At 37.3% G+C, this 27,546-nt stretch overlaps 1 protein-coding gene across 7 annotated transcripts in view; it reads right to left on the reverse strand.

Annotated features, from left to right (window-relative positions):
• The window catches only part of Ap2b1 (adaptor related protein complex 2 subunit beta 1), a 120,580-nt gene that overhangs the window by 51,925 nt on the left and 41,109 nt on the right, over positions 1-27,546 (reverse strand). For all 7 annotated transcript variants that reach the window (XM_087191476.1, XM_004870655.4, XM_004870653.4 and 4 more), the window contains exons 10-14: positions 25,351-25,466; positions 23,339-23,504; positions 22,004-22,102; positions 9,348-9,607; positions 5,110-5,302 (exon numbers count right to left, since the gene is read on the reverse strand). In XM_087191476.1, coding sequence (XP_087047602.1) covers positions 5,110-5,302; positions 9,348-9,607; positions 22,004-22,102; positions 23,339-23,504; positions 25,351-25,466 — 834 coding nt within the window. The remainder of the gene's footprint in view (positions 1-5,109; positions 5,303-9,347; positions 9,608-22,003; positions 22,103-23,338; positions 23,505-25,350; positions 25,467-27,546) is intronic.

The following is a 27,546-nucleotide window of genomic DNA, read 5'->3' on the forward strand; positions in this document are numbered from 1 at the left end:
TATTCCGAGGAGCAAGGTGTCTTATTGTAACAAATTTAAAAGAAAAATATTCACCAACTTTTTTGATTATACCTCATAGTAAGAGTTAGGAAAAGACCATTTCTCTTACATGCCACTCCATTTCAGCTGAACACACAGAAAATACATTTCTCTTGTATACAATCCTTCCTCAACATAGAAAAACAAATGGTACTCTGGATTACAGAATAATGCCCAGCACCTTGGACAAGCAAGACTGTAATTTAGCCAAGGCCTCTTGTTGAGAGGCTGAAAGTAAAGGCAACAATCTGAGAGTCAATAATTATTTTAATGATCCTCACAGATATCAAACTCCTGAGCACATAACAGACATACAAAAGTTATACACATAGATATCACATCACCCCCTACACTATGTCAAACCAGAAGGATCTGCACTGTGAGAAAAACCACACTACTCAGAACAGGCAGTTTCTTATTAAATATCAGAGGCATTAAAACAAAAACAAAACCACAGCAATATATGCCTTCTAAAACAAAGAAACAAAATAACTACTTTCACAAGACTACACATAAACAGTATATTCTACAAGTAGAAAAAAAATCAATCACATAAATTGGACTTCTTGAATTCACTCCACATCAAGGTGACAGTTTATACTAACAGCAGGAAGAAACAATTTATAGAGTACAATCAAAGAACATGCTGAAAGGAAAGCAAAAAATAAGGACAGGGATGTTCTAGTAACAAGACGAAAAGAAATCCATGGGAATTCCATTTCCATTCAAGTACTGTGCGAAAAGACATTCAATTTGTAAACCTCTCCCTAAATCAATGATTTTAAAAGATGACTGCCTTCTTTCAAAAGGCATACAGTAACCAACCACCTGAGAGACATAGTATTTTCCTTGTAATCACAGAAATATCCTCATTCCATTCTCCTTTGGTGTAAGAATTATGGATGCTATGAGTCATTATTATTGATGGAAGAAGGTTGGAGAATTTAGGTATATGTGGCAATTAATTAACACTTCCTGAATATGACAGTTCTAGTAAAGGTCACAGTTCACTAAATCTTAATTTCACAAATGTAATGATTAAAGAAGGTTAAAAAAAGAATAAAATCTAATGAGAGGATTACTAGGATATAAAAAGAAAAGAAAAAAAATCTTTAATAAATATCAAGTTTTAAGAAAGTGAGTAGGATAATCAGAAATATAGAATGTCCTCAATTTTCATCTCCCATTATGGAAAGTGAGCAAGGATAAAAAAGACCCTTGGATTGAGCAACTATACCTAAACTGGTCAAATTTAACTTCCAGCCAACTTTTGGTAAGTTGGATCACCTAGTGGAAAATCACTAAAGAAAACTACCCTGGGGAGAAAAAAGCACAAAGGTAAAGTCAGACATGTCTGTTTTTGTAAGTTGTGCCTAAGAAGCTCTGCAAAAAATAACATTTTTATGTGGAAGTTACTGTCCTAGCTTAGACATCAGCTACTTAATTCCATTTGGATTTTCATTTAGCTTAATATTCTCAATTCTGCTGCAAAATTAAAGACAACCAGTGTAACTTTTTAAAAATAGCACTGTCTAGATCCAACCTCACAGCTTTGTTTAATTGTTCTTAGGCCCAAGTATTGATAGTAATTTGTAAAATGGTACTAATGTGGGACTAATTATGCAGCTAGAGTTGAAAATCATCAAGAGTTTAGGAGCAGCCAGTTAATACCTCATTAGTGGCATACCACTGACCTCTATGGGTGAGGTTCTATCAGAAACTGATGCTAAAAGCAGCAGCAATATCTAGAGGCATGATTGATAGTTGTCGTAGACTGGTTGGTAAATGTCCTCCAAGGCTCATATGTTAAAAGCTTTGGTCACCAGCCTGTGGTGCTCTTGGGAGATGGTGAAACCTAGTAGAAGTCAGGTTACTAGGGACATCTCCTGGCCCCTTCCTGTCTCTCGCTATGCTTCCCAGCAACCATAAGGTGAGCAGCTTCCTCCACCAACATACTCCAGCCACAGCAATGTTCTCATGACAGGCCCAAATGAACAGGGCCAAGGTATTATGGACTTAAATCTTTAAAACCATGAGTCAAAATAAAATTTCCTCCTTATAAGTTGATTTTCTCAGGTATTTTGTCACAATGATGGAAAATAAACATAATAACCTTTCTAACCTCAGTGCTTCTTGCCAAACAGCCACACCATTCTAACCCTAGCCATATTTTACATAAGAAGTGAGTCAAATTTTACTGCTTGTAGCAATACCTTTTCTCTTAACAGGTTATAATTTCACAAGTTTCTTGCCCTTCTTCAATTAATATGGGGTAGGGCTGGCGCTCTCTTTCCAAGAATGTGCTTGCTATTGAGGAAAAGGGATCTAAGTTTACTGGTAGCTATGGTTCAAACACCAAATTGAAGTGGTTCATAGTGGTTACAGGTGTTTTATGTCCTTCCTGTGCCAAATGTAGTCCATGGACCAGCAGCTTCAGTATCCCTGGGAGGTTGTTAGACAGGCAGATTCGTAGGTCTTACCCTAGCCTAACAAAATGAAGACGTCTCTTGTATCAATACAGTATCTCCAGGAGATTCATGCACACATTATGGTCTGTTTTGAGAAGTACTACTGTAAAGTAAGAATCCATTTAAAAAATGGCACTACTAGCTGGGTGTGGTGGCACACACCTGTAATCCCAGAATTCTGGGAAGCTGAGGCAGGAGGGACAGCCAGTTTGAGCTCAGCCTGGGCAACTTATTGAGATCTTGTCTCAAAATAAAAAATAAAAAGGGGCTGGGGATGTAGCTCAGTGTAAAGGCCCTGGGTTCAATTCCCAGTACCAGGGGAGAAAATGGCACCATCATAGATTAAGCCAATTTTGAAGATTATTTTCCTCTTTAAAACAGGTAACTAGCATAAGAACGATAAAAGCATTTTAATACTAGCATAGTTCACTCCTCCCATAAAAACTCAACTTTCACAGAGCCTGCTTGTGATGTTCTTGTAAAATGAACTCTGGTTCTCTGAGTGAATATATACTTAAACACAGGCAGATCCAAAGCAAAAGTAAGGGCTTGTATTCTTTCTCATTTTGACTTATGAGATAAACTATATCTCAGAGCTAGCTACAAGTTTTTACTGTAAAAACTTGCTGGTGTTACAAAACCAAGGATAGCATTTAAAATCTCAAAGTGAGGGAAAGCTCAAGTTTACTTACATGGGAAAATTACTGGGCCTACCTAGCAAAGACTACATAATGTGTAAGTTTTAGAAATCCAAATTTGAAAACCAACTTACTTTCCCACCCCAAAAAGAATATCCTTTACCACAAAAGGAAGGTGGGGGCAAAAAAAAAAAAAAGGGAAAAGGCCTACGTGCAACCCAATTAAGTTCTAAAAACTTTTCTATCTGAAGCTATACATGCAGAAATTCTAACCGATGACTGGACAGGTAGGTAATATATAGGGATAAAACTCATTGGTTGTGGAGGCTGGCAAGAGCTAAAACAAAGTCAATGGAAATAACATGTTCTTTCTTTTTATGCCAAAGTGGACCATGAAGCCAGAGTGTAGAATCGTGGGCCTGGCAACATGAAAATACAGGCTCCTTTCCCCTTTTATCCCTTGATCCTTCTTCGTCACTCTCAGTTCCAGTGAGTCCAACATGCAGTAAGCCACCAGGGAAAGCAGTAAGGAGGGTTGTTAAAATATAAACTTGAAGAGGACACAATACTCAGACTGTAGCTGGTGTGTCAACACAATAGGAAGAGCTATTTTAATTTCATGAGGGATTCTTGGGCTCCTCCATGAATAAGTATTCATTTGTGCATCTTTTGAGTCTACAAGAAAGCTATACATACAGCAATGTAGAATGACATGAGGAAACTATTCCACTTATCAATCAAGCCCATTTATTAAGAATGTGAAAGGCAAATGCTACGTTTTCAAGAAAGAAAACAGGAGTGCTCATTTTTGTCAATGAGCTGGAGTTCACTGCTTGGCCAGTGTATGGATTATGGAAGCAGCGACTTTCTATTAGTAAAATGCACAACCCACAGAGATGGGACTATTGTATTAGAGTGTGTGTCGGCCAAAATGTAAGTGGACCTATCCTGGCTGGCATAAGCCCCAGACAGTACTGCTCTTTAAACACAAGAGATGATGCCAGTACAGGTAGCAGAGACTGAAGTTGTTTTGTTTATATAATCTCTGGGAACACATATTTTCATATCTATGGTATTTGCCTTCCAATGATGTTGGGAAATAAATCAATTTGTTGGGCATCTTTTTAATCATTAGGCTGACAAACATCTTGTTTGCAGGCGTCTAGCTAAAAAAATCTAGTTCCATCAGTTAAATACCTAGTTTGCAGGGAGCCATTTGATGAGATCTGTGATTTTCCTGGCCTTCTCTCCACCGACTGAAGGTTACACTTAGTATTTCTCACATATTTTGTACAGCAACAAAAAATAACTTTGGTTTCCATTGGTGGCATATATTCACAGATATTCCAGACTTTGGAGCCTTTCAGTTTTAGAATCCTGGAAGCTAATTAAATTGGAAGTATGACAAGGTAGAGGAGGTGGGGACGAAGGGGAAAAAAAGAACCAATTGAGCAGTTCTTCTCAACTGTAACAGAGGTATATTTTAGATAAAAATGGTTCAAATGACTGTCTGAAAACCTTTCAGAATTGTACAAAGCATAGCCAATAAAATATTTAAACGGCAGAGCACTTGAAAGACTCAAAATAGGATCATCTTTATGAGGCCATTTTAGTACTGTTCAGGTCAAAAGGAGAACTTACAAGGGTTGTCCAGAGTTAAGAAAAAGGAACAATAATAAACTCTGGAAAGGATATTAAACATTAAGATTGCTGAACAGTAGGGTGGTTAAATAGCCAAACTTCTATTTAGAATCAGGACAACAAAATAATCCCATATATTTGCAGAAACAGCTCATATCAATGATGAATATTATAATTAACTCTAAAGACAAGTAATGCTGTCCTTTACCAAAGGACATTACTGTACCTCAAGGAAAGGTCTAATTCTAAAAAGCCTCAATAAAGTTCTCTAGCATATCAAGAAATAAAAATAACAAAAAGGGAGAGAGACGAAAGATGCTTACCAGACTATCTAATCCTCCTCCCAAGAGATCTACTGCTCCCATCTGCATGGAGGACACCTGTGGCACGTTGACTGGGGGACCAAGGTCAAGATTTAAAAGATCCCCAAGAAGGTCACCTTGAGAGGGAATAACCTGAGGCTGTTCCAGGTTGGTTGCCGTGGTGGTGCCAACAGGACTGTCACCTGCATCGGTGCTGCAGTCACATGCACACAGAGGAGAAAAGAGAAAAGTCAGTTTCACCTACGACAAAATGACAAGACAACATGTAAATGTCAGTAACTACGAAACATTGTAAAAATACAATTAGTAAGTTGAAATAATTTTTTCCTTTAAAGAAAACTTGGGTTTTGACAATCTTGAACATAGAGGACAAAGGAAAATGAAAAACTAAAGTACAGAAAACAAACACAAACTAGGAAGAAAAAAATTAATGATGCTCATAATTAATCATAGGGGATTTGAAAGGATACTGATAAAAGAGGACACTTAGGTGTTTTTGTTTTTTGGCGCTGGGGTCTGAACCTCAAGCTTTGCACATGCTAAGTACGAGCTCAATCACTGAGCTACATCCCCAGCCCCAAATCCTTACTTCTTAATTGTGAGGTTTAAAGTAAGATGAGATTGGGCACATTCAGGGTGGTATGGCCATTAGACAAGTTTCAAATAAGAAAAATAAGTAGACAAGTCCATCAGGCAGCTAAGGACAAAAGACTGTCAGTCAAAGTTAGACTATCAACTTGGGAAGACATTCATTCACACATTTCAGGAGGATCAGCAGGGGGGAAAGTATGGTGAAAAGAGCAGGGACCAAGTGTTGGCTCCAGTTAATTGCTAGCTGCAAGATTCTGGGCAAGGGACAAGTTTTCTGGACAATTTCTTCATCAATAAAATGCTAACAATATCACACAAACACAAGGCTCTATTATAGCAAGGATCAAATGAAAACATGGTACAAATGGTAAAGCTTTGTAATATATTAGCAGTAGTTGTGGTCGGAAGATAAATTCCCTAAGAAAATACAGAGAGAAGCACAGAAAGAGAAAGTTCAGGATGAGCCTTTTCGGTACAACCAAGATTAATGATTAGAGAAGAGAATGAACATGGAACTGCAAAGATTAAAGACAGAAAAACTATAGAAGATGACTTACAATGAAAAAGTATCAAGGAAGCCATGCAGAAAAAGAGACCAAATATAAAAAAAAGTCCAAAGGGAAGTAATTTCATATATACTTGGCAAGAAATATGAAATCTTCAGAGTATTTTCTGTACATGAAATTATGTCATTTAATGATGTGCCACTTAAGAAATATGCTATTACAGAGATTTATTAGTATCTCTAAATAGAAGGTAGAATAGGTAGCAATGGATATATATGTTTTCATCATAATCAAAGAATATGAGAAGATAAAGTGAGTTAGATGACAAGAAGTAAATGATTTTTTTTTTTTGGTACCGGGGATCGAACTCAGGTCCTTGTGCTTTCACAGCAGGCATCGAAACCACTGAGCTAAATCCCCAGCCCAAGAAGTAAATGATTTTGTAGATTCATGATAAACATGAAAGAACATGATAAATGATTAGCACAATTTTTTCCTAAATGGAAAAAATTATATGAAAGTTTCCCATTGTGAACTCATAGGAACTTCATAAATGTCATCAAAGAAATATTTTTAAAGGTCAAAGTTTTCCAAATTAGACAACTATTTACCACCTCACCCCCACAGAACAGCTGACAAGTATTAAGCACAGTAAGCACAAAAGCAGACCCTTCTCCATTGTTGGTGGGAGTGCAGTCTGGTGCAACCACTGTGGCGATCAATATGGAGACACCTCAAAAAACTAGGATTAGAGGTCCCATTTGACCCAGCTATACCCTTGTTGGTTATCTTCCCAAAAGAATTAAAAGAATTATACCCCATGATATATGTGCACCCAGTTTGTAAGAGCTAAAACTTGGAAACAGTCCAATTGCCCATCAACTGGAAACTGGATAAAGAAAATGTGTGGTTTTTAAATTTTATACAATGGAGTACTACTCAGCCATAAAGAACAAGAAACTAGTCATTTATAGTCAAATGGATGCACATTGAGGCCATACTCTTAAGTGAAATAAATAGAACAGATGTGTAAATACTGAAGTTTCTTTGGTGTGAGAAACTGAAAGTATAAGTAAGAATCAAAATGTGTAATAGATAATGTGAAATAGGAAGAAAAGGTCTAAAGGGGAGGAGGAAGTGGGAGGAGTAGGGGAAAGGAAAGAAGGGAAAGGAAAAAAATATGTGAAAAGGAAAAAATGGAAACAAAGCCTTTGAAAATAGGGAGGGGTAGAAGGGTTGAAGGGAGGTCAGGGGAATGGGGAAAAACAAGAACCAAGATACATCATGTAAAGGTACAAATTCCCAATGAGGAATGTCATCATATTGTACACCTAAAATGTACCAATAAATTTAATTGAAAACAAAAAAGAAACTAGAGCACTTCTCCCTTTCCTAAGTGATTTTAAAAGACCCAGTGAAATAGATCTTTAAAAGCATTTTTAAATTTTGACAAGAGGCAGAGTAAGGTTTTAAAGTGTTTCTCTAATTCATGTTGGAAGTATATCAATTATTAATCTTATGGTGCAGAAGACAGGTGATAACTGAGCTAGGTAGGAAGGAAATAATTGACAGACATGTAATTTGCAGGAATGCATCATTCTCATTTATATCAAAGGGTATTTTTCCTATATTTTCCTACACCCATTAAAAGCAATAGGCAAGCACAAGAGGGTTATCTAAAAAGGAACCATAAGGAAGGTAACAAACTAAGGGTTATTAATCAGATAAAGACCTCATGTATGGCACTGTGTTTATTTTAGATAAACAGTGATTCTTTCCGTGTGTTCAAGAATATTTTTTTTCTTTTTAATTTTTTTCTTTCCATTTGAGGGCCAAAAGTTATCAGAAGGCTAGCCTAGATGGCATATAAATATGCTTATATCAGCAAGTTATAACAGAAAATCCTATCCATGTAAAAACTTGAAGCAGACCACAAGAAATTCTTAGAAGTCAAACAGTTATATCTAGGGCCAGGGATTTAGCTCAGTGGCGCTGCACCTGCCTCGCAAATGCAAGGTCCTGAGTTCAATCCCTGGTACCAAAACAAAGAAAAAGTTATATCTAGAGAATGTTAAACATGCTTGCCTAAAAGGAGAAATACCCTAACTTATTCCAAAGTCTAATCCTTGTGCATTTACACATCTCCTCTGAGTTAAAAATCAAAGGACTTGCCCCTAAACCAAAGCCTCAGCTAAGGCCATAAAAGAGTAATAATCATTTTCTTGGGTATTATCTTTCCTTTTTTCTCTGTATTTAGAGTTTTTTAAAAGAGACCCCAATGCTGATTATACCAATGTGTAAGGCTGTAAACTCTGTTTTGGCCATACATGAAATATACATTAAACAATGGTGCAAGACATTAAGACATCCATTAATGAAAAGCCAATTATTCTACTTAGATTTAAAGTTTATTATGACTGATGAAGGAATCACATTCTGGCAAGTTTCCAAGTTACTTATTATGAGAGTTTTTTAGAGGCTGGGGATTTAGCTCAGTGGTTTTGCTGCCTGCTGTGTAGGCGCAAGGATCCGAGTTCGATCCCCAATACCAAAAAACAAAAACAAAAACAACCCCCCCCAAGAAAACTTTATTAGAGTATTTCTCCTCCCTAATTAAAATTTTAAGGTATCTACAAAGCAAGTAATCCATGGTACCTGAAGTCCTGTTCATAACCGAATTTCCTTATTATATGATCAACTTAATTTGGTAAAAAAGGCACAAGTAACTGAAAAAGTATATGCATGTAGAATTTAGGCTGTTTATATGAGACAATCCTGCAAATATTTTATTAATAGTTTTATCTTATGAGAGAAGTAGTGTCTAACTTTATACATCTAAGCCTCAACCAAAGTTTCAGTAAGGAATAAACATAGCTGAATGCACAAACAGAAGACCCCACCCCCACCCCTGGTTTTCAACTCTGGGAACATTTCCGGCCTCAACTCAGGAGAAACTTTCAGACTTTATCAATTTAGAAGTTCTTCTCCATCACATTTTCTAAAGCATTACTGTATTCCTAGATTGGAGCCCTGGGGAAGTATAGTAGTAGGTTTGCAAAATCCATAACAAGTTCTTTTCCATGCTATAAAAACAGGAGGAAGACTAACTCTGCCTAAACAGTCACTCCTCAACCTGCTTACCTCCCATGATGAATTGGCAAATGTTTGCGATGGATCCCATGACTCCCTTCCACAAAAGCATTGGGAGGCTTATGATACACAGAGGCCAAAGAACCAATGTGGCAGATCAGCTCATCCAGCAGAGTTGGCTCAATAAGGTCGGTCTCCTCAGAGATTAGTGGCTTCTCGGATAAGACTACTTCTTTGGCTGTCACTGGGTCAGTTGAGAGAAGGCGCCAATAAATATAGCCCCGGTCTCGAAGGTCAGGATTGTCAGAATCCTAACAAAAAGGCAAATGCACAAAGGTTTGGACAGAACTGTTCTCCATAAGAAACCCAAAATGCGCTGGGCATGGTGCTGCACCCCTGTAATCCCATCACTCAGGAGGCAGAGGCAGGAGGATCACTGTGAGTTCAAGGCCAGTCTGAACTACATAGTAAGAATTGGTCTTAAAAAAAAAAAAAAAAGAAAAGAAAAGAAAAAAGAAACCTAAAATGCTAGACTTACCATCAAGGCAATGCTGTACTGATCTATGCAGGTTAACCATTAAGACAATTTAATTGAGACTTTTTATAGTTTTAATATAGTCATAATCCTGCAATCATTACTATTTCAAAGAATTTAAATATAAATTGAGATGGATTAGCCCTAAGACTTAAATTCAAAGGGAATCCAGGAAGAGGAAAATAATCTGGTAAAAGTTACCTGGTTGAGATGGCCTTGGAACATAAAAATAATTTTTTCAATTGCTGTAAATATTAGCAGGATTATTACTAACATTTATCTTAGATATATTTCACCCATACTTTTCTCATTCAAATATTTATGTTATCTCCTATGAAGACATTGGCTAGGCCCTAGAAATAAAGATAGAATATATGGTTCCTGACTTTAAGGAGCTCACAGAATATTAAATATTACAATATAGTGTGAGAGGAACTATTACCTATATAATCAAAACATTATTAAAAAGAGCATGCAATTAAGTGCTTTCAAAAAGGATGGCATTTGAATTCAGTGGTCATTTTTTGTTGTGCTAGTTTTAAAATAACTTATATATGTTCATGGCCAAAAACATTATTACCAATGGCATACCACAAATGAGAAGTAATATAAAAAGAAATCTCTCCCAATCAGCCATCCCCTTCCTCTACCAACTTCCGCCCTCCTACCCTCAAGAGGGCCACAATTAAAAGTGTGGTATATATCTATCCAAACAGCTCCCATGTACACATATATTTATGTTTATAATAGCCAGTTTCATATTATACTGTTCTTCAAGCTGCTTTCTATATTGACACACAGATCTGCAGTTTTCTATTGTTTATGTACTATTGTACCATTTTCACTAGTCCCCTATTGATGGACATTAAGATCGTTACCTTTCTCCCTGCCTATTTTTTATGTATTGTTTTTTGTGATCATTACAAAGTGACAGTAAATACTCTGGCATCTGCCTCTTAACAGTATATCTATATGTCAGCATTTATTTATGTATGAGTTGTTCAAATAGCATCATGTTATTAAAGGCAACATTAAGTCTCTATTTCAATTTCTTTCGTTCTTTCTTTTTCTTGCACTGGGGATCAAACTCAGGACCTCGCGCTTGTGAGGCAGGCGCAGCACCACTGAGCTAAATCCCCGGCCCTCTACTTCAATTTCTGTATGTAAAAACACTCTCCTTTCTCGCTCCCTCCTTCCCCTTCCCCCTTCTTCCCTTTCTTCCTCTCTCGTGCACATTTACACACTTTTCACTGAAAAGCCAATCTGAATCTGGGCATGGTGGCATACTTGTGATCCCTGCACTCTTGGGAGGCTGAGGCTGAAGGATCACAAGCTCAAGTCTAGGCTGGTCAAATTAGTAAGACACTGTCTCAAAATTGGCTCTGGGTACAAAAGGCAATTTTAGGCCTTTCATGTGAATTTGTAAAGGAGCAGGTGAACTGGTTCACAATGTAGCCACTTAAAAGACACTTATCATTCAACTTAAAATTAGCAGTTACCCTCTGTGTTTTTTCCCCTCATCACAGAGCTGGGGCCACCATTAAAAGTAGGAATTTTAAACAGATTCTTAGGCTGGTAGCTCATAGCCATCAGCTCATTTCACTTTAGTACGATCTCATTCCTAGCAGCCTTTCCAGAATTACTATCTTTGCCAGGAAGCTCCATGAGTTTCCCCAATATAATCTAGGGCTTTTTCAGCATTTTCCCTTTTCAAACAAAGACATCATGAAGAGGGTCAATAGACTGACAACCCTTTTTGATGTTTTTTCCAATGCTGTCTAGAATCAGGTTAGTGACCATTTCTTTTGAGTTATCTGTCTATACTCGTTGGGTCATGATTTTTGCCACCTTCTTCTAGATTTGGTGGACCTGTTGGTGCTGCGTGTAAGAGATCTTCTGTTTCTCATTGCTGCTTTTTGCTTTTTTTTTTGTTTTAGTAAAATAAAATCAACAGAGGTCAGACAAAGCAAATCCCCAGCAGTAGTTGTTCCACCAATATGAGCTTCAATCTTTGTCTGCCAGTTTTTCACCATGAAACATATTTTATCACAATTAAGACCCATGAAAGTTAAGTAGTTTTACCTAAACATCCTCAATAATTAGCTTGATTTTCTAAATGGAACTTTTACCCTGCAGGTCAACAAGGCTCACTTCAAACACAAGACTCTTGAGGCCATCAAATCCAACTTTGGTTCCTTGAGTTTTCATGACTAGTGTTTTTCCAGTATTTCTTATATTAAGCACAGGAGGTGATTCCACATGACACCACCCTTCCTCAGAAAATGGATCAACCGATTGTTTGGACTCCCTTTTCCCTGCCTGGTGTAAGGCACCCGTTCTTGCCAATTTTCATGATGTTCAAAGAGCTAAAAGATGTCTTGACGGTTTCCACCATATAGTTTTAGAAGATTTTTCTCACTTATGAATTATTTAATTTGTACTCATAATGATTATTAAAGACAAAAAGTATAAAAATATTATGATGTAGCAAAATAATAAAGCATGAAAGTGATTTTTATCTCAAGATACTCTATCATATTTTAATAGAAATGCTTATACATACATAAAAATATATGTAGGCCATATCAAATACATCTAGTAGTTAAAACATCTGGGTTAAAAAAAAAAAGCAGACTGATAAATCATACATTGTTTGGTTGCTTTTATTGGAGAGGAGGGTGTTTAGGAGATAATTTGCTCTTGAGGAAGTTTTTATAAATAGCAACCTGAAACAACTTCACTCAGAAATTCATTTGGAAACAAAGCTTGATATTTTATTTATTTATTTATTTATTTAGGTACCGGGGACTGAACTCAGGACCATGCACTTACGAGGCAGGAGAGCTGCCACTGAGCTAAATCCCCAGCCCTTGAACTTTATAAAGCAAAAATAAGTTGGAATTTTAAAAAGGAACCAAAATAGAAACTCCAAAAATCCAGTCAACCCAATACTTAGGAGGCTAAGATAGGATCAAGAGTTTGAGACCAGGGCCGGGGATTTAGCTCAGTGGTTCCGTTGCCTGCCTCACAAGTGCAAGGTCCTGAGTTCGATCTCCGGAACCAAAAAAAAAAAAAAAAAAAGAGTTTGAGGCCAGCCTGGGTTACATGGTGAGTTCAAGGCTAGCCTGCACTATATACCAAGACTGTGTCTCAAAATAATCACCCTGACCCGCCCCCCCCAAACAGGTCAAGAAAGAAAACCTCTAACAGGGGGATGTAACCAGTGGTATAGCGCTTGCTTGGCATACATAGGCCCTAAGGAAAGGAGGGAGGGAAGGAGAGAGAAAGGGAAGAATATGAATGATGAATGAATGAATTAAAAATAAAGAGCGAAGAAAGGAAAAGTGCTTACTAGCAAGGGTACTATTAGTATTAATAAGATATTATACTAGTCTCTAAAGTAAAGTCTAGAATCAGAAATGTATGATGGTTTGGTTTATGTCCAGCCCTGTCCCAGAAAAGGATTTAGCAAAGCTTACAAAAAGGAGCCTATGGGGGGAAAAAAGGGGGCCTAAGGCTAGAGACTATTAATTAAAATTAGTGGTAGAAAAATCCATGCCACAGTGGCCTGAACACCTTTCATGGGAGATCCTTAGGTTTAATTACAGTATGGATTCAAACAATCAACATGGAAAAGAAATTTGATCAGGTAAGCCATTCAGGGGGGCAATGAACTACATATCAGTGCACAAGAAAACACAAACCTTAGGGCCGGGGATTTAGCCCAGTGTTTCCACTGTCTGCCCCACAAGCATACGGACCTGAGTTCAATCCCTGGTATCAAAAAAAAGAAAATCCAAACCTTGACAGGAATTTGACAGGGCATTATAAAGAAGAAAAAATAATGGAGTAAGTAAGGACTTTGATTTTTTGGTTTTTTGGGTGCTATGGGAGATTGAACCCAGGACTTCATATATATGCTAGGCAAGGGCTCCACTACTGAACTACCTCCTTAGCAGGATTTTGATTTTTTTTTTTTGTAAGTGTCATGGATAGTGCTGAAATAGATGTCCCTGAAAATGACTTCTGGGCATTATGGTTTGTGTCACAATTCGGTTTAGGGTTAGGGATGGCAAGTGGATCAAGTACCCGGTTATTGTAGTATGAGTAGGATCATTAGAGTTAGGATTAGCGTTAGGTAAAGTATAGTGTTTTGTGACATGTGCCTGAGCATTGCAGTGTGGCTATGATGGGCAGTGTTTGGGTTAGCATTGTAGCTAGGCTTAGGGTTAGGGTTAGGATTGGCGTTATGTGTATGTTCGGTATTTTACTTCCTCTGTATTGCAGTGTGGTCATGATGGTTAGCATTAACCTTAGTTTCAGGTGAGGGTTAGGGCTAGAGCAATTCAGTTCCTTGTGTACTGGATTTTTTTTCTTTATTAAATTGTTTTATTGGTCCATTGTAGGTATACAACACAATTACATTTCTCATTGGGAATTGTACCTTTACATAATGCATCTTGGTTCTTATTTTTTCCCCATTCCTAGCCATCCCTTCACCCCCTCTACCCTTCCCTATTTACAAAAACTTCATTTCCATTTTTTCCATTTCTCATCATTTTTCCTTTCCCTTCTTTCCTTTCCCTGCCCCTCCCACTACCCCTAAGGACATTTTCTTCCTATTTTGCATTATTGATTATTCATTCTAATCATTGGTACATTTTAGGTATACAATATAACGACATTCATCATTGGAAATTTGCAACTTTACATAGTCTCTCTTGGTTCTTATTTTTCACCCTTGCCCAGCACTCCCTTCAACCCCTCCAGTCCTCCCTATTTACAAAGATGTTGGTCCTATTTTTCCATTTTCTCATATTAATCCTATTCCCTTCTATCCTTTCCCCTAGCACTCCCACTTCCTTCCCCTTTGCCCCTTTTCTTCCTATTTCACATGACCTATTATACATTTTAGTCCTTATTTAAACTTTCAGTTTCTCACACCAGAGAAACTATTTGGTATTTATACATGTGTGTCCTATTTATTTCACTTAAGAGTATCGCCTCAATGTGCATCCACTTAGCTATAAATGTCTCTAATTTCTCATTTTTTATGGCTGAGTAGTACTCCATTTTATAAAAAAAACACATTTTCTTTATCCAGTCTCCAGTTGATGGGCATTTGGGCTGTTTCCAAGTTTCAGCTATCACAAACTGCGCTGCTATGAACATGGGCGCACATATATCACTGTGGTATGATTTTTTGAATTCTGTGGGGAAGATCCCCAGCAGTGGAATAGCGGGGTCAAATGGGCCTTCCAGTCCTAGTTCTTTGAGGTATCTCCATACTGATTTCCACAGTGCTTGCACCAGTCTACACTCCCACCAGCAGTGGTGCCGGGTTCCTCTTTCCCCACAGCCCTGCCAGCATTTGTTATTGGTTGATTTCATGATAGCAGCCATTCTTTCTGGAGTGAAGTGGAATCTCAGTGTTGTTTTCATTTGCATCTCTCAAATGACCAGTGATGTTGAACATTTTTTCATGTATTTATTTGCTATTTCTACTTCTTTGTCTGAGAAATGTCTGTTCATTTCAGATGCCCATTTTTGGATTGGGTCTTTAAATTTGGGAGGTCTGATCTTTTTAAGTTCTTTATAGATTCGAGATAGTAGACCTTTGTCTGAGGAAGAGCAGGTGAAGATTTTTTCCCACATTGTGGGTTGTCTCTTCACACTGCTGGTGGTTTCTCTTGCTGTGCAGAAGCCTTTTAATAAGAAGAGATCCCACTTGCTGATTGTTTGTGCTAGTTCACGGGCAACTGAGGTTTTGTTCATAAAATCTTTTCCTACACCGATGTCTTCAAGGGTTCTACCTAACCTCTGTTCCAACTGGTTCAGAGTTTCTACTTTAATATTTAGATCTTTAATCCATTTCGATTTTAGTTTAGTGCATGGTGAGAGATACAGGTCTAGTTTTAATCTTTGGCAAGTTGAAGCCCAATTTTTCCAGCACCATTTATTAGAGAGGCTATCTTTCCTCCAGTGAGGGTGTTTGGCTCCTTTATTGAAGATGAGATGGCTGAGCGTGTCTGGTGTTGTTTCTGCATCTTCTAATGTGTTCCACTGGTCCTCAAGTCTGTTTCTTTGCCAGTACCATGCTGTTTTTATCACAGTAGCTTTGCAGTAGAGTTGCAGGTTGGGGATTGTGATACCCCCTGCCATGTCTCTGTTACCTAGAATTGCTTTTGCTATTCTGGGTCTCTTCTTGTTCCAAATGAATTTTTGGATTGTTTTCTCAAGGTCCATGAAGTGTGCTGCTGAGATCTCAGTTGGAATTGCATTAAATCTATATAGCAGTTTTGGAAGTATGGCCATTTTCACTATATTAATGCTTCCTAACCAGGAACAGGGGATGTCTGTCCATTTTCTGATATCATCTTCAACCTCTCTTTTCAGAGTGCCATAGTTTTCAGAGAAGAGGTCTTTGATTTCTTTGGTTAGGTTGACTCCTAGGTATTTCAGTATTTTGGATGCTATTGTGAAAGGAATTATTTGCCCTATTTCTCTCCCAGTGAGTCTGTCATTAATGTAGAGGAATGCTATTGATTTTTGTGTGTTGACCTTGTAACCAGCTACTTGACTGAATTTGGTTTTTAAGTCTAGAAGACTTTTGGTGGAGTTCTTGGGGTCTTCTATATACAGTATCATGTCATCTGCAAATAATGACAATTTGACTTCTTCATTTCCTATCTTTATTCCTTTTATTTCTTTCTCTTGTCTAATTGCCGTGGCTAATGTTTCCAGAACTATATTGAACAAGAGTGGTGATAGTGGACATCCTTGTCTTGTTCCTGATTTTAGTGTGAAGGATTTCAGTTTCTGACCATTTAGTATGACACTGGCTGTTGGTTTTTCATAGATGGCTTCTATCAGTTGAGGTAGAGACCATCTATTCCAATTTTTTGTAGGGTTTTTATCATAAATGCATGTTGGATTTTGTGAAATGCTTTTTTTGCATCTATGGAGATAATCATATGGTTTTTGTCCTTGGCTCTACTGATATAGTGTATTACATTGATTGATTTGCATATATTGAACCATCCCTGCATCCCTGGGATGAATCCCACTTGATCAGGGTGTATGATCTTCTTGATGATCTTCTGCATTCTGTTTGCCAGTATCTTAGCAAGGATTTTTGCATCTATGTTCATTAGTGAGATTGGCCTATAGTTCTCCTTTAAGGTTGGGTTGTTCTCTGCTTTGGGGATCAAGGGGATGCTTGCTTCCAGGAATGAATTTGGGAGTATTGCTTCCCTTTCAATTTCATTGAAGAGTTTAAACAGTAGTGGTAGCAGTTCCTCTCTAAATGTCTTATAGAATTCAGCAGTGAAGCCGTCAGGTCCTGGGCTTTTCTTAGTTGATAAGTTTTTAATTACATTTTCAATTTCATTGGTTGATATTGGGTTGTTCAGAATTTTTAGGTCTTCTTCGTTCAACTTTGGTAATTCATATGTATCTAGGAATCTGTCCATTTCTTCTGTGTTGTCCATCTTATTGGTGTATGTTCTGGAAGTAGGTATTGATGATCCTCTCGATTTCTGCTGGGTCTGGTGTAATTTCACCCTTTTCATTCCTAATTGCATGGATTTGGGCCTTTTCTTTCCTTTTTCTGACAAGGTTGGCTAAAGGTTTGTCAATTTTGTTGATTCTTTTGAAGAACCAACTCTTGGCTTCATTGATTTTTTGTATCGTTCTCTTAGTCTCCATTGCATTGATTTCTCCTCTGATCTTTATAATTTCCTCCCTTGTATGAGCTCTGGGGTTGTCCTGTTCTTCTTTTTTTAGAAGCCTGAGGTGCAGCATCAGGTTGTTTAATTGGGCTCGTTCTGTTTCCCTAATATGCGTATTCACTGCTATGAATTTCCCTCGTAAAACTGCTTTCATTGTGTCCCATAAATTCCGATATGTTGTGCTGTCATTGTCATTTAATTGAAGGAACTGTCTCATTTCTTTAATTTCCTCTGTGACCCATTGGTTATTCAGAAGTGTGTTGTTCAATTTCCATGTTTATGAAATTTTTGGAGTTTCTTTTGCTATGGATCTCCAATTTCATCGCACTATGGTCTGATAATATACAGGGGATAACTTCAATTCCTTTGCACTTATTTAAACATGTTCTATGTGGTCTATTTTGGAGAACATCCCATGTGCAGCTGAGAAGAATGTGTATTCTGATTTTGTGGGGTGGAAGACTCTGTAAACATCTGTTAAGTTCATTTGTTCAAGAATTCGATTGAGTTCCAGTATTTCATTACTTATTTTTTGTCTAGTTGATCTATCTATTTGTGACAGTGGGGTGTTGAGATCCCCCACTACAATTGTATGTATTAGTGCATATATGACTTCATGTCCGTTAGTATTTGTTTTATATAGTTGGATGCACTAGTGTTTGGTGCATAGATATTTATGACTGTCATCTCTTTCTCTTGGATTCTTCCCTTTACAAGGATGTAGTGTCCTTCTTCATCTCTCTTAATCAGTGTTGGTTTGAAATCTACTTGATCTGCCAAGAAGATAGCTACTCCTGCTTTTTTTCGGGTTCCTGTCACATGGAGTATTGTTTTCCACCCTTTAACTTTCAGTCTATGAGTTTCCTTTTGGATTAAGTGTGTTTCTTGTATGCAGCATATTGTTGGATTTTGCTTCTTGACCCATTCTGCCAGTCTATTTCTTTTGATTGGTGAATTGAGACCATTAACGTTGATGGTTATAACTGAAACGTATTGACTTGTCATTGCCATGACCTTTTCTTTTTGTTGGGTTCTCCCCCTTTACATTTAATTTCTTGTCATGCCAGATGGGTTCATTCTGCTTTGCTTCCTGGGGTTGTGAACCTCAATGTCTGTTCCTAGGATATTGTGTAAAATTCTTTGGAGTACTGGTTTGGTATTCACGAAGTTCCTAAGGTGCTCTTTGTCATGAAAGTATCTTATTTCTCCATCCATTTTGAAAGATAGTTTTGCAGGGTACATCAATCTGGGTTGGAGGCTGTTTTCTTTTAGGGCTTGGAATATGTCACTCCAAGCTCTTTTTGCCTTGATGGTTTGTGTTGAGAAGTCTGCTGTGATTCTGATGGGCTTTCCTTTGTATGTGGTTTGTTTCTTTTCTCTGACTGCTTGGAGAACTTTGTTCTTCTGTTGTGTTTCTGGAATCTTAACAATTATATGCCTATGTGTAGATTTTTTTTTGATCAAGACTATTTGGAGTCCTATATGCCTCACTTATCTGTATGTCAAGCTCTTTTCCCCTGCTTAGGAAGTTTTCTGCCATTATTTCTATGAAGAGATTTTTTATGTCATCTGCACTCTCTCCTGTTTCTTCATTGACTCCAATCAGTCTTATGTTATTCTTTTTTGCATCATCTAGCAGCTGCTGGATTGATTTCTCATGTTCCCTTATAATTTTGAAGCAATTTTTCTTTTCCTGGCACTAATTGCAATCTTATCTTCTATATCTGAAATTCTGTCCTCACATTGGCTCATTCTGCTGTGTAGACTTTCAATGGAGTTTTTCATGTCCTGGAAATCTATTTGCATCTGTTTTATGGATTCCATTTGTTTCTTATATTGGGATTCCATCATGTTCCTCAGCTCCTCTCTAGATTTATGAATCATGTCTTGCACTAGGGGCACAATTTCTCCTGTTATCTGAGAAATTATTTCTGATTTCATTTTTTCCAGATCCCCTTTTGTTGCCAGTTCAGTGGGTCCAGGTGGTTGAGTATCAGAGTGTTCCATCTCACTTCCCTTTGGGGTTGCTGTAGGTGATCTGAAGTTTGGTTTTGAGACTTATTTACGTGTTTTCTCATTTCAACTGGGGGAGGGGGGCTGCTGGCGCATGCACGGATTACCTCCTCTGAGCTGGGAGAGGTGGGACAGGGGCCGGTAGCAGCGGTAGGGATGGTGGCCCAAAAGCCCTTTCCTGTGGGCTGGGAGCAGCGGGAGGGATGGTGGCCAGGAAGCCCCTTCCTCTGGTCCACGAGCAGTGGGATGGCGGCTCAGAAACCCCTACCCCTGGGCCAGGAGCGGTGGGACAGAAGGTGGCCCAAAAGCCCTTTCCTCTGGGCTAGGAGCAGTGGGACTCAGTACCGTGGTCTGGTGTCCTCTGGGTCTTTGTAGTGTGGAACCAGGTGCCTGCCTGTCTGCAGCAGGCTGATTCGGTGTGTTCCGCTGACTTCAGGATTTTGATTTTTTTAAAAAAGTTTCTTAGGATGACCTTTACTACAGGCTTATAGTACCAGTGTAATTCAGTAAAAGCCATTCTGAAAGGGATCAAAATACAATGCAATCCACACACCCAGCTCTCTATTAATCTGGCTTGCTTTACAGATGAATTTAAACTATCTGTATAAAAAGCATGACAATGTATTCTTTAAGCAATCTTGACTAAACACTTTATCTTAGCTTTTTATAAATACTGATGTGTAATGAGATTGAGATTGAACTCTGAAAGAAATCAAAATGTAGCTCTCCTATGCTGCCTATTAAATATACACACATAGGCCTTAATATTCAGTGAAGATAGAGTGGAGAACTTCTGAAAAGAGATAACCAAAAACATTTTCTTGATTATTCAGAGGTGAACAGAGAGGGAAAAGACCAAATTCTTTTCAAAATTGATTTGCCAGTATGTGAGTTGCTTCAGTTCTGTCATTCTATATGACTATTTAAGTTTAAAATTAAAACAAGAGTGCAAAAAAAAAGGGAAAAATAAATTATTTTTGTTTTTTGTTTTGTTTTTTGGTACCGGGGATCAAACTCAGGTCCTTGCGCAAAATAAATTATTTTTAATTTATCTCACCAAAGATACAAATAACCCATGAGTTATCAGTCTAAACACAGAAGTTTCAAATGTTTAATTCAATACAGATAAAATATTTCAAAGAGCTCTTACAAATAAATCTCACAAAGATAAAAATCATAGAAAAAAAATGACAGCTTAGAACTAGGCAAAGCACTGTAAAAAGGTTTTAAATTGTGATAAAATACCATTGAAGAGATGCAAAAGAGAAAAACGATGAGTTCTGAATAAGATTTCATGAGGAGATATACATCTTTATTCTTTTACAATTTTTTTTTTTTTGGTACCAGGGATCGAACTCGGGACCTTGTGCTTGGAAGGCAGGCACCGGAACCACTGAGCTAAATCCCTGGCTACATCTTTATTCTGACACCTGTTAAAGTGAACCTGTTCTCTAATTCAATTAAGAACAACAGTAAATCAGTATGGACAATGATCATTATGCACAGTTACATTAGAAAAAGTAATTATTTTAATTGCTGTAGATCTAAAATGGTGACCTGATCTTTTAGGCCAGTGCTCATATGCCTAAAATCAGAATTCATCTGAATCTTTTTCTTCTGAACAAAAATACCAAATAATTCCAAGGAGGGCCAAAAATACTTAAAAATTCAAGGAAGAATGTCATTATCACATAAGTGTATCTATCACTAACACTATAGAACCTAACTTCAAACTCTATGAATGAAATTCATAATCATGAAAATTGGAGTCAGCCAGCTACTGGAAAGCTGTATCAATCATACAATTTGGAATATGTTAAGAGGCAATGTTTACAGGACCTAAATTAAAACCTCCCTGTCCTCTACCACCACGTTTCTACTTGGCACAGGCTTAAAAGCAACAGAACTAGCTGACCATGGGCTGCAACCTCCAAAACAATGAGCCAAAATAAATCTCCCTACCCACCTCAAAAAAGAAAAGACAGTGTGGTGGCAAACATGTAATCCTAGTACTCTGAGAGGCCAAGGCTAGAGGATTACGAGTTCAATCCCAGCCTGGTCAACTTAGTGAGACCCTCTCTCAAATTAAAAAATAGAAAAATGTAGGGCTGAGGATCTAGCTCAGTGGTGCCGCTGCCTGCCTCGCAAGCATAAGGTCCTGAGTTCAATCCCCAGTACCACCCCAAAAAAAAAAATTATATATATATATACACATATATAAAATGGGGCTATAGCTATTTGTGAAAGCTCTGGGTTCGATTCCCAGTAAAGTAATGAATGAACAGAAAATGTTCAGTGTGGTAATGCACATCTCTAATCCCAAAACATCTCAGTAGAAGGACCATGAGTTCCAGGCCAGCCTGAGTTACATAGCAAGATCCTGTGCTACAATTTAGAACAAGACAAATAAATTTCTCACTTTTTCTTACCTGTGTTGCTAAACTCAAGACCTGTTGGACCAACTCCTGTGTTTCTGATGGTTTCTTGAGAAATAGCTTCACTATGGCAGTGAGCAGAGTGAGCTGGACCTAAACGGACAAATTTGATAAAATGAAAGAAAGGCATTTGTATTATTCCCTGGCCTCATCTCCAAAGTGGTGTTCTTCCACCTATGAATTACTATGGGGCCTTTTTTATTTTAGCTAAGAGACAATAGGTTAAAAGTCAGCCAATACCAACAATAGCAGCCAAAGTTATTCTGAAACACAAAGGCATTCAAGTAAAAACTTATTAGCCTTCTATCCTCAAATTGCATTTCTGGAATCAAAAGTGGCTTGTTTTTGAGCCAGATTATCACCTATAATTTTTAAAGTAACTGCTAACATACTGACAGTGATGAAATTGGTTCCTGACCAATTCTTTGTTTACTCTATGAAAAGCTACAAGTTTGTCCACATGTGATAGCACATGCCTGTAATCCCAGCTCGCAGGAGACTAAGGGGAATTGCTGTGAGTTCAAGACTAGCCTGGACTACATAGTGAGACCAACCCTGCCCCAAAAAACAAAAACAAAAACAAAAACAAAATACAAAAAAAGCAAAGCAAAGCTACAAGTTTGGAGGAATTATAGAATCCTTACTGGAGCAAGAACCATGATTGTACAGTTATGTCAGACCACAGCCAATGAGAAGTTGGCTGCCGAATCACAATCTACTACCCTGTGTTTCCTATATTAAGCCTATTGAGATTACTATGATGAATTAGATACATAAACTTCTGTTGGCTTACCGTCTGTTTCTGTGGACCGATGGCTTAGTAGGGAAGAGGGACAGAAAATGGGAAGAACTCTAATCATTCATAAGAGAATCTTTCCAAACTTCACCATAGCACCACATGAAAATCCCTCATGTAGTGAGCCACAGCCATTACTAACAAGAATGTGTAACTATCCTTGTTACAGAAAATAAAAAGGGGATTACTGCTCTAAACCAGTGCCCATTAATGTGTGGTTCTAGAGGAGGAACAACAGCAGCAGCAGCAGCAACAGCAGCAGCCACCTGAATCCTGTAAGAAATGCTCATCTCAGACCTACTGAGTCAGATTTCTGCAGGTGAGGTCCAGCAATATATGATTTAATAGCCCTCTGGGTGTTTCTTAATGCTCATTAAAGTGATCCAAGTCATACAGGTTTGTTATACTAGAAAAAAAAATAATCTCTTTTGGGAGAAAATGAACAAACAATGTATATGTACAAAGAAACTGCCTTTTGCTTTTTCTGGCATCTTCCCAAAGAGATGTAGGACATAAGATAGATGAGAACTTACTTGGGTACTTTCATCATGAAAACCCTCCAAGAAGCTCTCTAGTAACTCATCTGCATTGTCGATTCTTTCAGCATATTCTCCTACAATCCAAATCATGGCTGCTCGTGCATCTGGCTCATCCAGTGAATCTAAGTTCTCACAGAGAGTGGCAATAATACTTTCATACCTGAAAACAGTAAGATGGACTATGGTTACTGAAGACAAAACTAAGAGCTGCATTTAACAGCGAAGACTAAAGGCACAATTATGTTCAAGGGACCATACACTAAACCACTAAACTATAAAGGCTTTTACTCAAGAGAATGTATGGGCTTTTAAGTCAGAAGATTATAAATGTCTTAAATTTCTCCCCAATTAGATTTTAATAATGATATTAAACTTTAATAAAAATGCATCAGTTATCCTTTTCACAAGGAAAAACATCAACCTGTGGTATAATATCAGCATCTATCTTGTGTTTAACAATCTTTCTTATAACTAGATCAGAGAATTTTCGTATCATCCCATTTTGCCTTCGTGGTAGAAAGGAACAGAAACCCCACTTAAGTTTTAGGAAAACAGAGCTGGAAAACAACAATGTCAAAATCAGAAACAGTTACTTTGTTCCTTGTTCTACTATTTTTCTTTTTTATAAAAGAGATCTGTATGTTCTCCTCAAGGAACAAACTCTAATGACTTGTTTCTCCAAAGAAGTACTGCAAATACTCATTTTTATTTTTACAGATCTAAGCTCCCTTATATTTTTACCATGTTGAATTCATCTCCTTGGCTAGTATAATGATAGTGAATAATAAATTCAATTTGGGGAGCTAAATACTACACTTAATTGTCTGACCTACTTCCACTGATTAAAACAAGCTCTTGATTGCTGTCAAAACCCCTTCTGAACACAAATCAGTCACCTTTTTCTATCAGTCATATTGAGATACACATTTCCACCTTTAATCAAAAAGTTCAGAAACCTGAGGAAGCTCTTTTCCAGGACAGTGAAAAAGTTTATGGTCCTCTTTCCAAAAATATCATTTCTAAAATTTAAAAAATATATATGTATATAAAATGCTTAATAATGATTTTTCATCAAAATATTTCTATCCTCCCTGGCCCAGCCCAGGTACTGACAACTAAACCCAGGGACTTAACACTGAAGTACATCCTCAGCCTTTTTCATATTTGAGACAGGGTCCTACTAAGTTGCTAAGTTTTCTAGGCTGGGCTTAAATTTATGATCCTCCTAATTCAACCCCTCAGAGTGTTGGGATTACAAGTGTGGGCCACAGGAGCCAGGCCATTTAACCCTGTCTTTAAGATTAACCAGAAACTTCAGCACAAGATGACTCTATGACTGTAATGTAGAATAAGATTTAGGATGCTCACAAGACTGCTCTTATTTCACTCAGATTTTTGAATTGTGAATCACACCTAAAGCATTTTTACTTTATAAACTAAGAAGCTTCAATCTGAAAAATCTAAGACATGAAATGCAGATTTTTGCATATCTGTGTAAGTGCCACTACAGCTCTTCAGAAAAGACTGCTTGGTAATTTGTTACATCATGTATAAATTTCCACAAAGTGGCAGGTCACATGCAAAGTGAACAGTACAGCTATTAACTTCCTAGCTTTCATGGGCCATGATTTATCATTCAAACTGAGACATTTGAGAGGAAAAAATGCATAATCATTAGTTATGTCTACGCAATAGACATGAACTGAGAGCATTCTCAGACAATTTGCACTATGTTTCTATTTAACAGTAACTTTGCCATCAAATAATCTGTCAACTTTAATCTATGCCAAAAGACATGCATATTTAGAAAGGGCTTCATTTCTTCTAAAAATAATAAAGCAGAGGGGAAAATCAGGTTTTAGTCCCTGTGCTAACCACTTCATATATCTCTGATTTTTAATAAAGTATTCTAAAAAGAATAGATCTTACCTACCCATTTTCAAAGTATCTTACTTAAAACATTTCCTAAAGGATTTGTAGAAGAGGGTTAGAAGAATTCGACATACTTGTTGGGGTATTTGCGGAAGATATCCCTGATGACAACAATTGCCTCTTGGACCACATAATTTACTTTGGTCTGAATTAGGTCAAGCAATGTGCTTACACAGCGCTCTGCAGATTGCTAGGAAGAGGATCATAAAAAATGAGAAGTTAGATGATTTACCCCATAATACTACCTCAATATAAAACAATGAAACATACAAGTACTGTAGCAACTAAGCCCCCAGGCACTAAATTTGATCAAGCTATACCAGAGGCTGAGTTATCTATATTAGAAGTTCTAGATACATTCCAAATTTTACTCATTACAAAATATATTGACGTATGAGTCACTTCAAATGAAAAAAAGTCTTCTGGGGTAGTTGGGAGGTGAAAATAAGAAAGAGTAAGCCAGGGTAGGAGGAAAGAATAAAGACTGTAGAATAAGCCAAAGCAAAAGGTCTTTAACTGGAATTCCTGGATGAGCAGAGGCAGCACAGGGTGTTCTTAAAACTCCCAGGATGAATTGCCAAATTTTATATGAGCACACAAGTGTGTCTTCCAGGAGCAAGCTTCATAGTTTTCATTTTATTTTCAAAGGCATTTGTGATTCACACAACTCTAAGAACTACTAGTTAATATACCATCTTTAGAACTATGCAAAGTCTATGACCTTAGACAAACTATATTTTCTTAGCCTACAGTTCATCTATAAAATGGAACTTAATCTATTAATCTTTTATTAATAAAGGGAATATGGCAGAATATAAAGGGACAAAAAACAAATATATTGAAATAAGCAATAGCTTTTTAAAAGAAGAAAATTCCAAAATACAGCCTAAAAAATAAAAAACAATCTGTCACGTATTATAGTGGCCTATTATTGGTCACCACATTATATGTTTCCTGATCAGATGCAAAAGGAAGTACACAGCATCACTAGTAATTATTCTTGCCCAAAACTCTTTTTTTTTTGACACAAGGTCTCACTATGTAGTCCAGGCTGGCAATGAACTCACTGTGTAGCCCAGGCTGGCCTTAAACTCACAGTGATCCTCCTGCCTCAGCCTCCCAAGTGCTGAGATTATAGGTGTGCGCCACCATGCCTGAGTTCTTGCTCAAAACTCTTAACATGAATAATACCAAGGCTTTAGATTTATTTAAAGGGGACAGAATGAGATAAACAGCATCATTAAAATGTAACAAGTCAAACTGAGTCTCTGGGAAATTCTGTAAGCAACTCTTCAATAAATGACATCAAAATAAGTGAGCAAAAAGACTTAAAGAGACATATTAATCAAATGCAATATGTGGAACTTGTTTAGATTTTGATTTGAATAAGCTGACTGTAAAGACACTGTGATACCAATTAGAGGAAATTAAACATAAACTGGGTGTTCAGCAAGATTAAGAATTACTGTTAGTTATTGAATATGGTAATGGTAGTGTGGCAGTTAAAAAAAGACTTTATCTGTCAGATATATCCACTAGACTACTCCAGTGAGACATCATCTGGGACTTGCATTAAAATAAAACAATACCCCATGGGCCTGAGGGGGAATGAGAGGGAAGAGAAAAAACAGAAACAAAAAATGTCTTTAATAACATCTTTTAAGCATACTAATAACTTCAAAATTTCATCTTTATGTCATTTGTATGAGGTCATACAATGATGTGATTACACAAAGAAATGATTCTGCAATCTTTTAATGTTCATTTTCCGATTCTATTTACTTCCTCTATATCATTCATTTTCAGCTAGTAATTCCTGCACTAAGTTATTCAATAAAACAGAAACTATGTTATGATAAATTATAAGGTATGTAAGATATGGGTTGCTATAAGGATTGAAATGTCATAAACTAGGTAAAACAGGTTAAGTGCTTAACACAGGGCTTGATGTAAACCTGATATTTAAATGAATCCTTAGAGTCATTATTGTAGTGGAGATAGACTAAAGGCTGTTTCTTGTGATGTATCAACATTTAAAAACACTGATGTCTAGGATACTAACCCCCTATCATTGCAATCATATTTTTAAAAAACTATTAAAGTTTTTTTTCTTTGGTACCAGGGATAGAACTCAGGTCTTTGCGCTTGCGAGGCAGGTGGCAGACAGCTGAACCACTGAGCTAAACTGCAGGCCCAAAAACTATTAAAGTAATATGTCAGAGCAGCAAGAGTAAATATCCAATCACTGTACATTTAAAAGTCCAGGCCGG

Source organism: Heterocephalus glaber, unplaced genomic scaffold, assembly GCF_053883595.1.
Source record: "Heterocephalus glaber isolate CG9 unplaced genomic scaffold, H.glaber_assembly_v1.0 deba00001564, whole genome shotgun sequence".
Lineage (NCBI taxonomy): Eukaryota > Metazoa > Chordata > Mammalia > Rodentia > Bathyergidae > Heterocephalus > Heterocephalus glaber.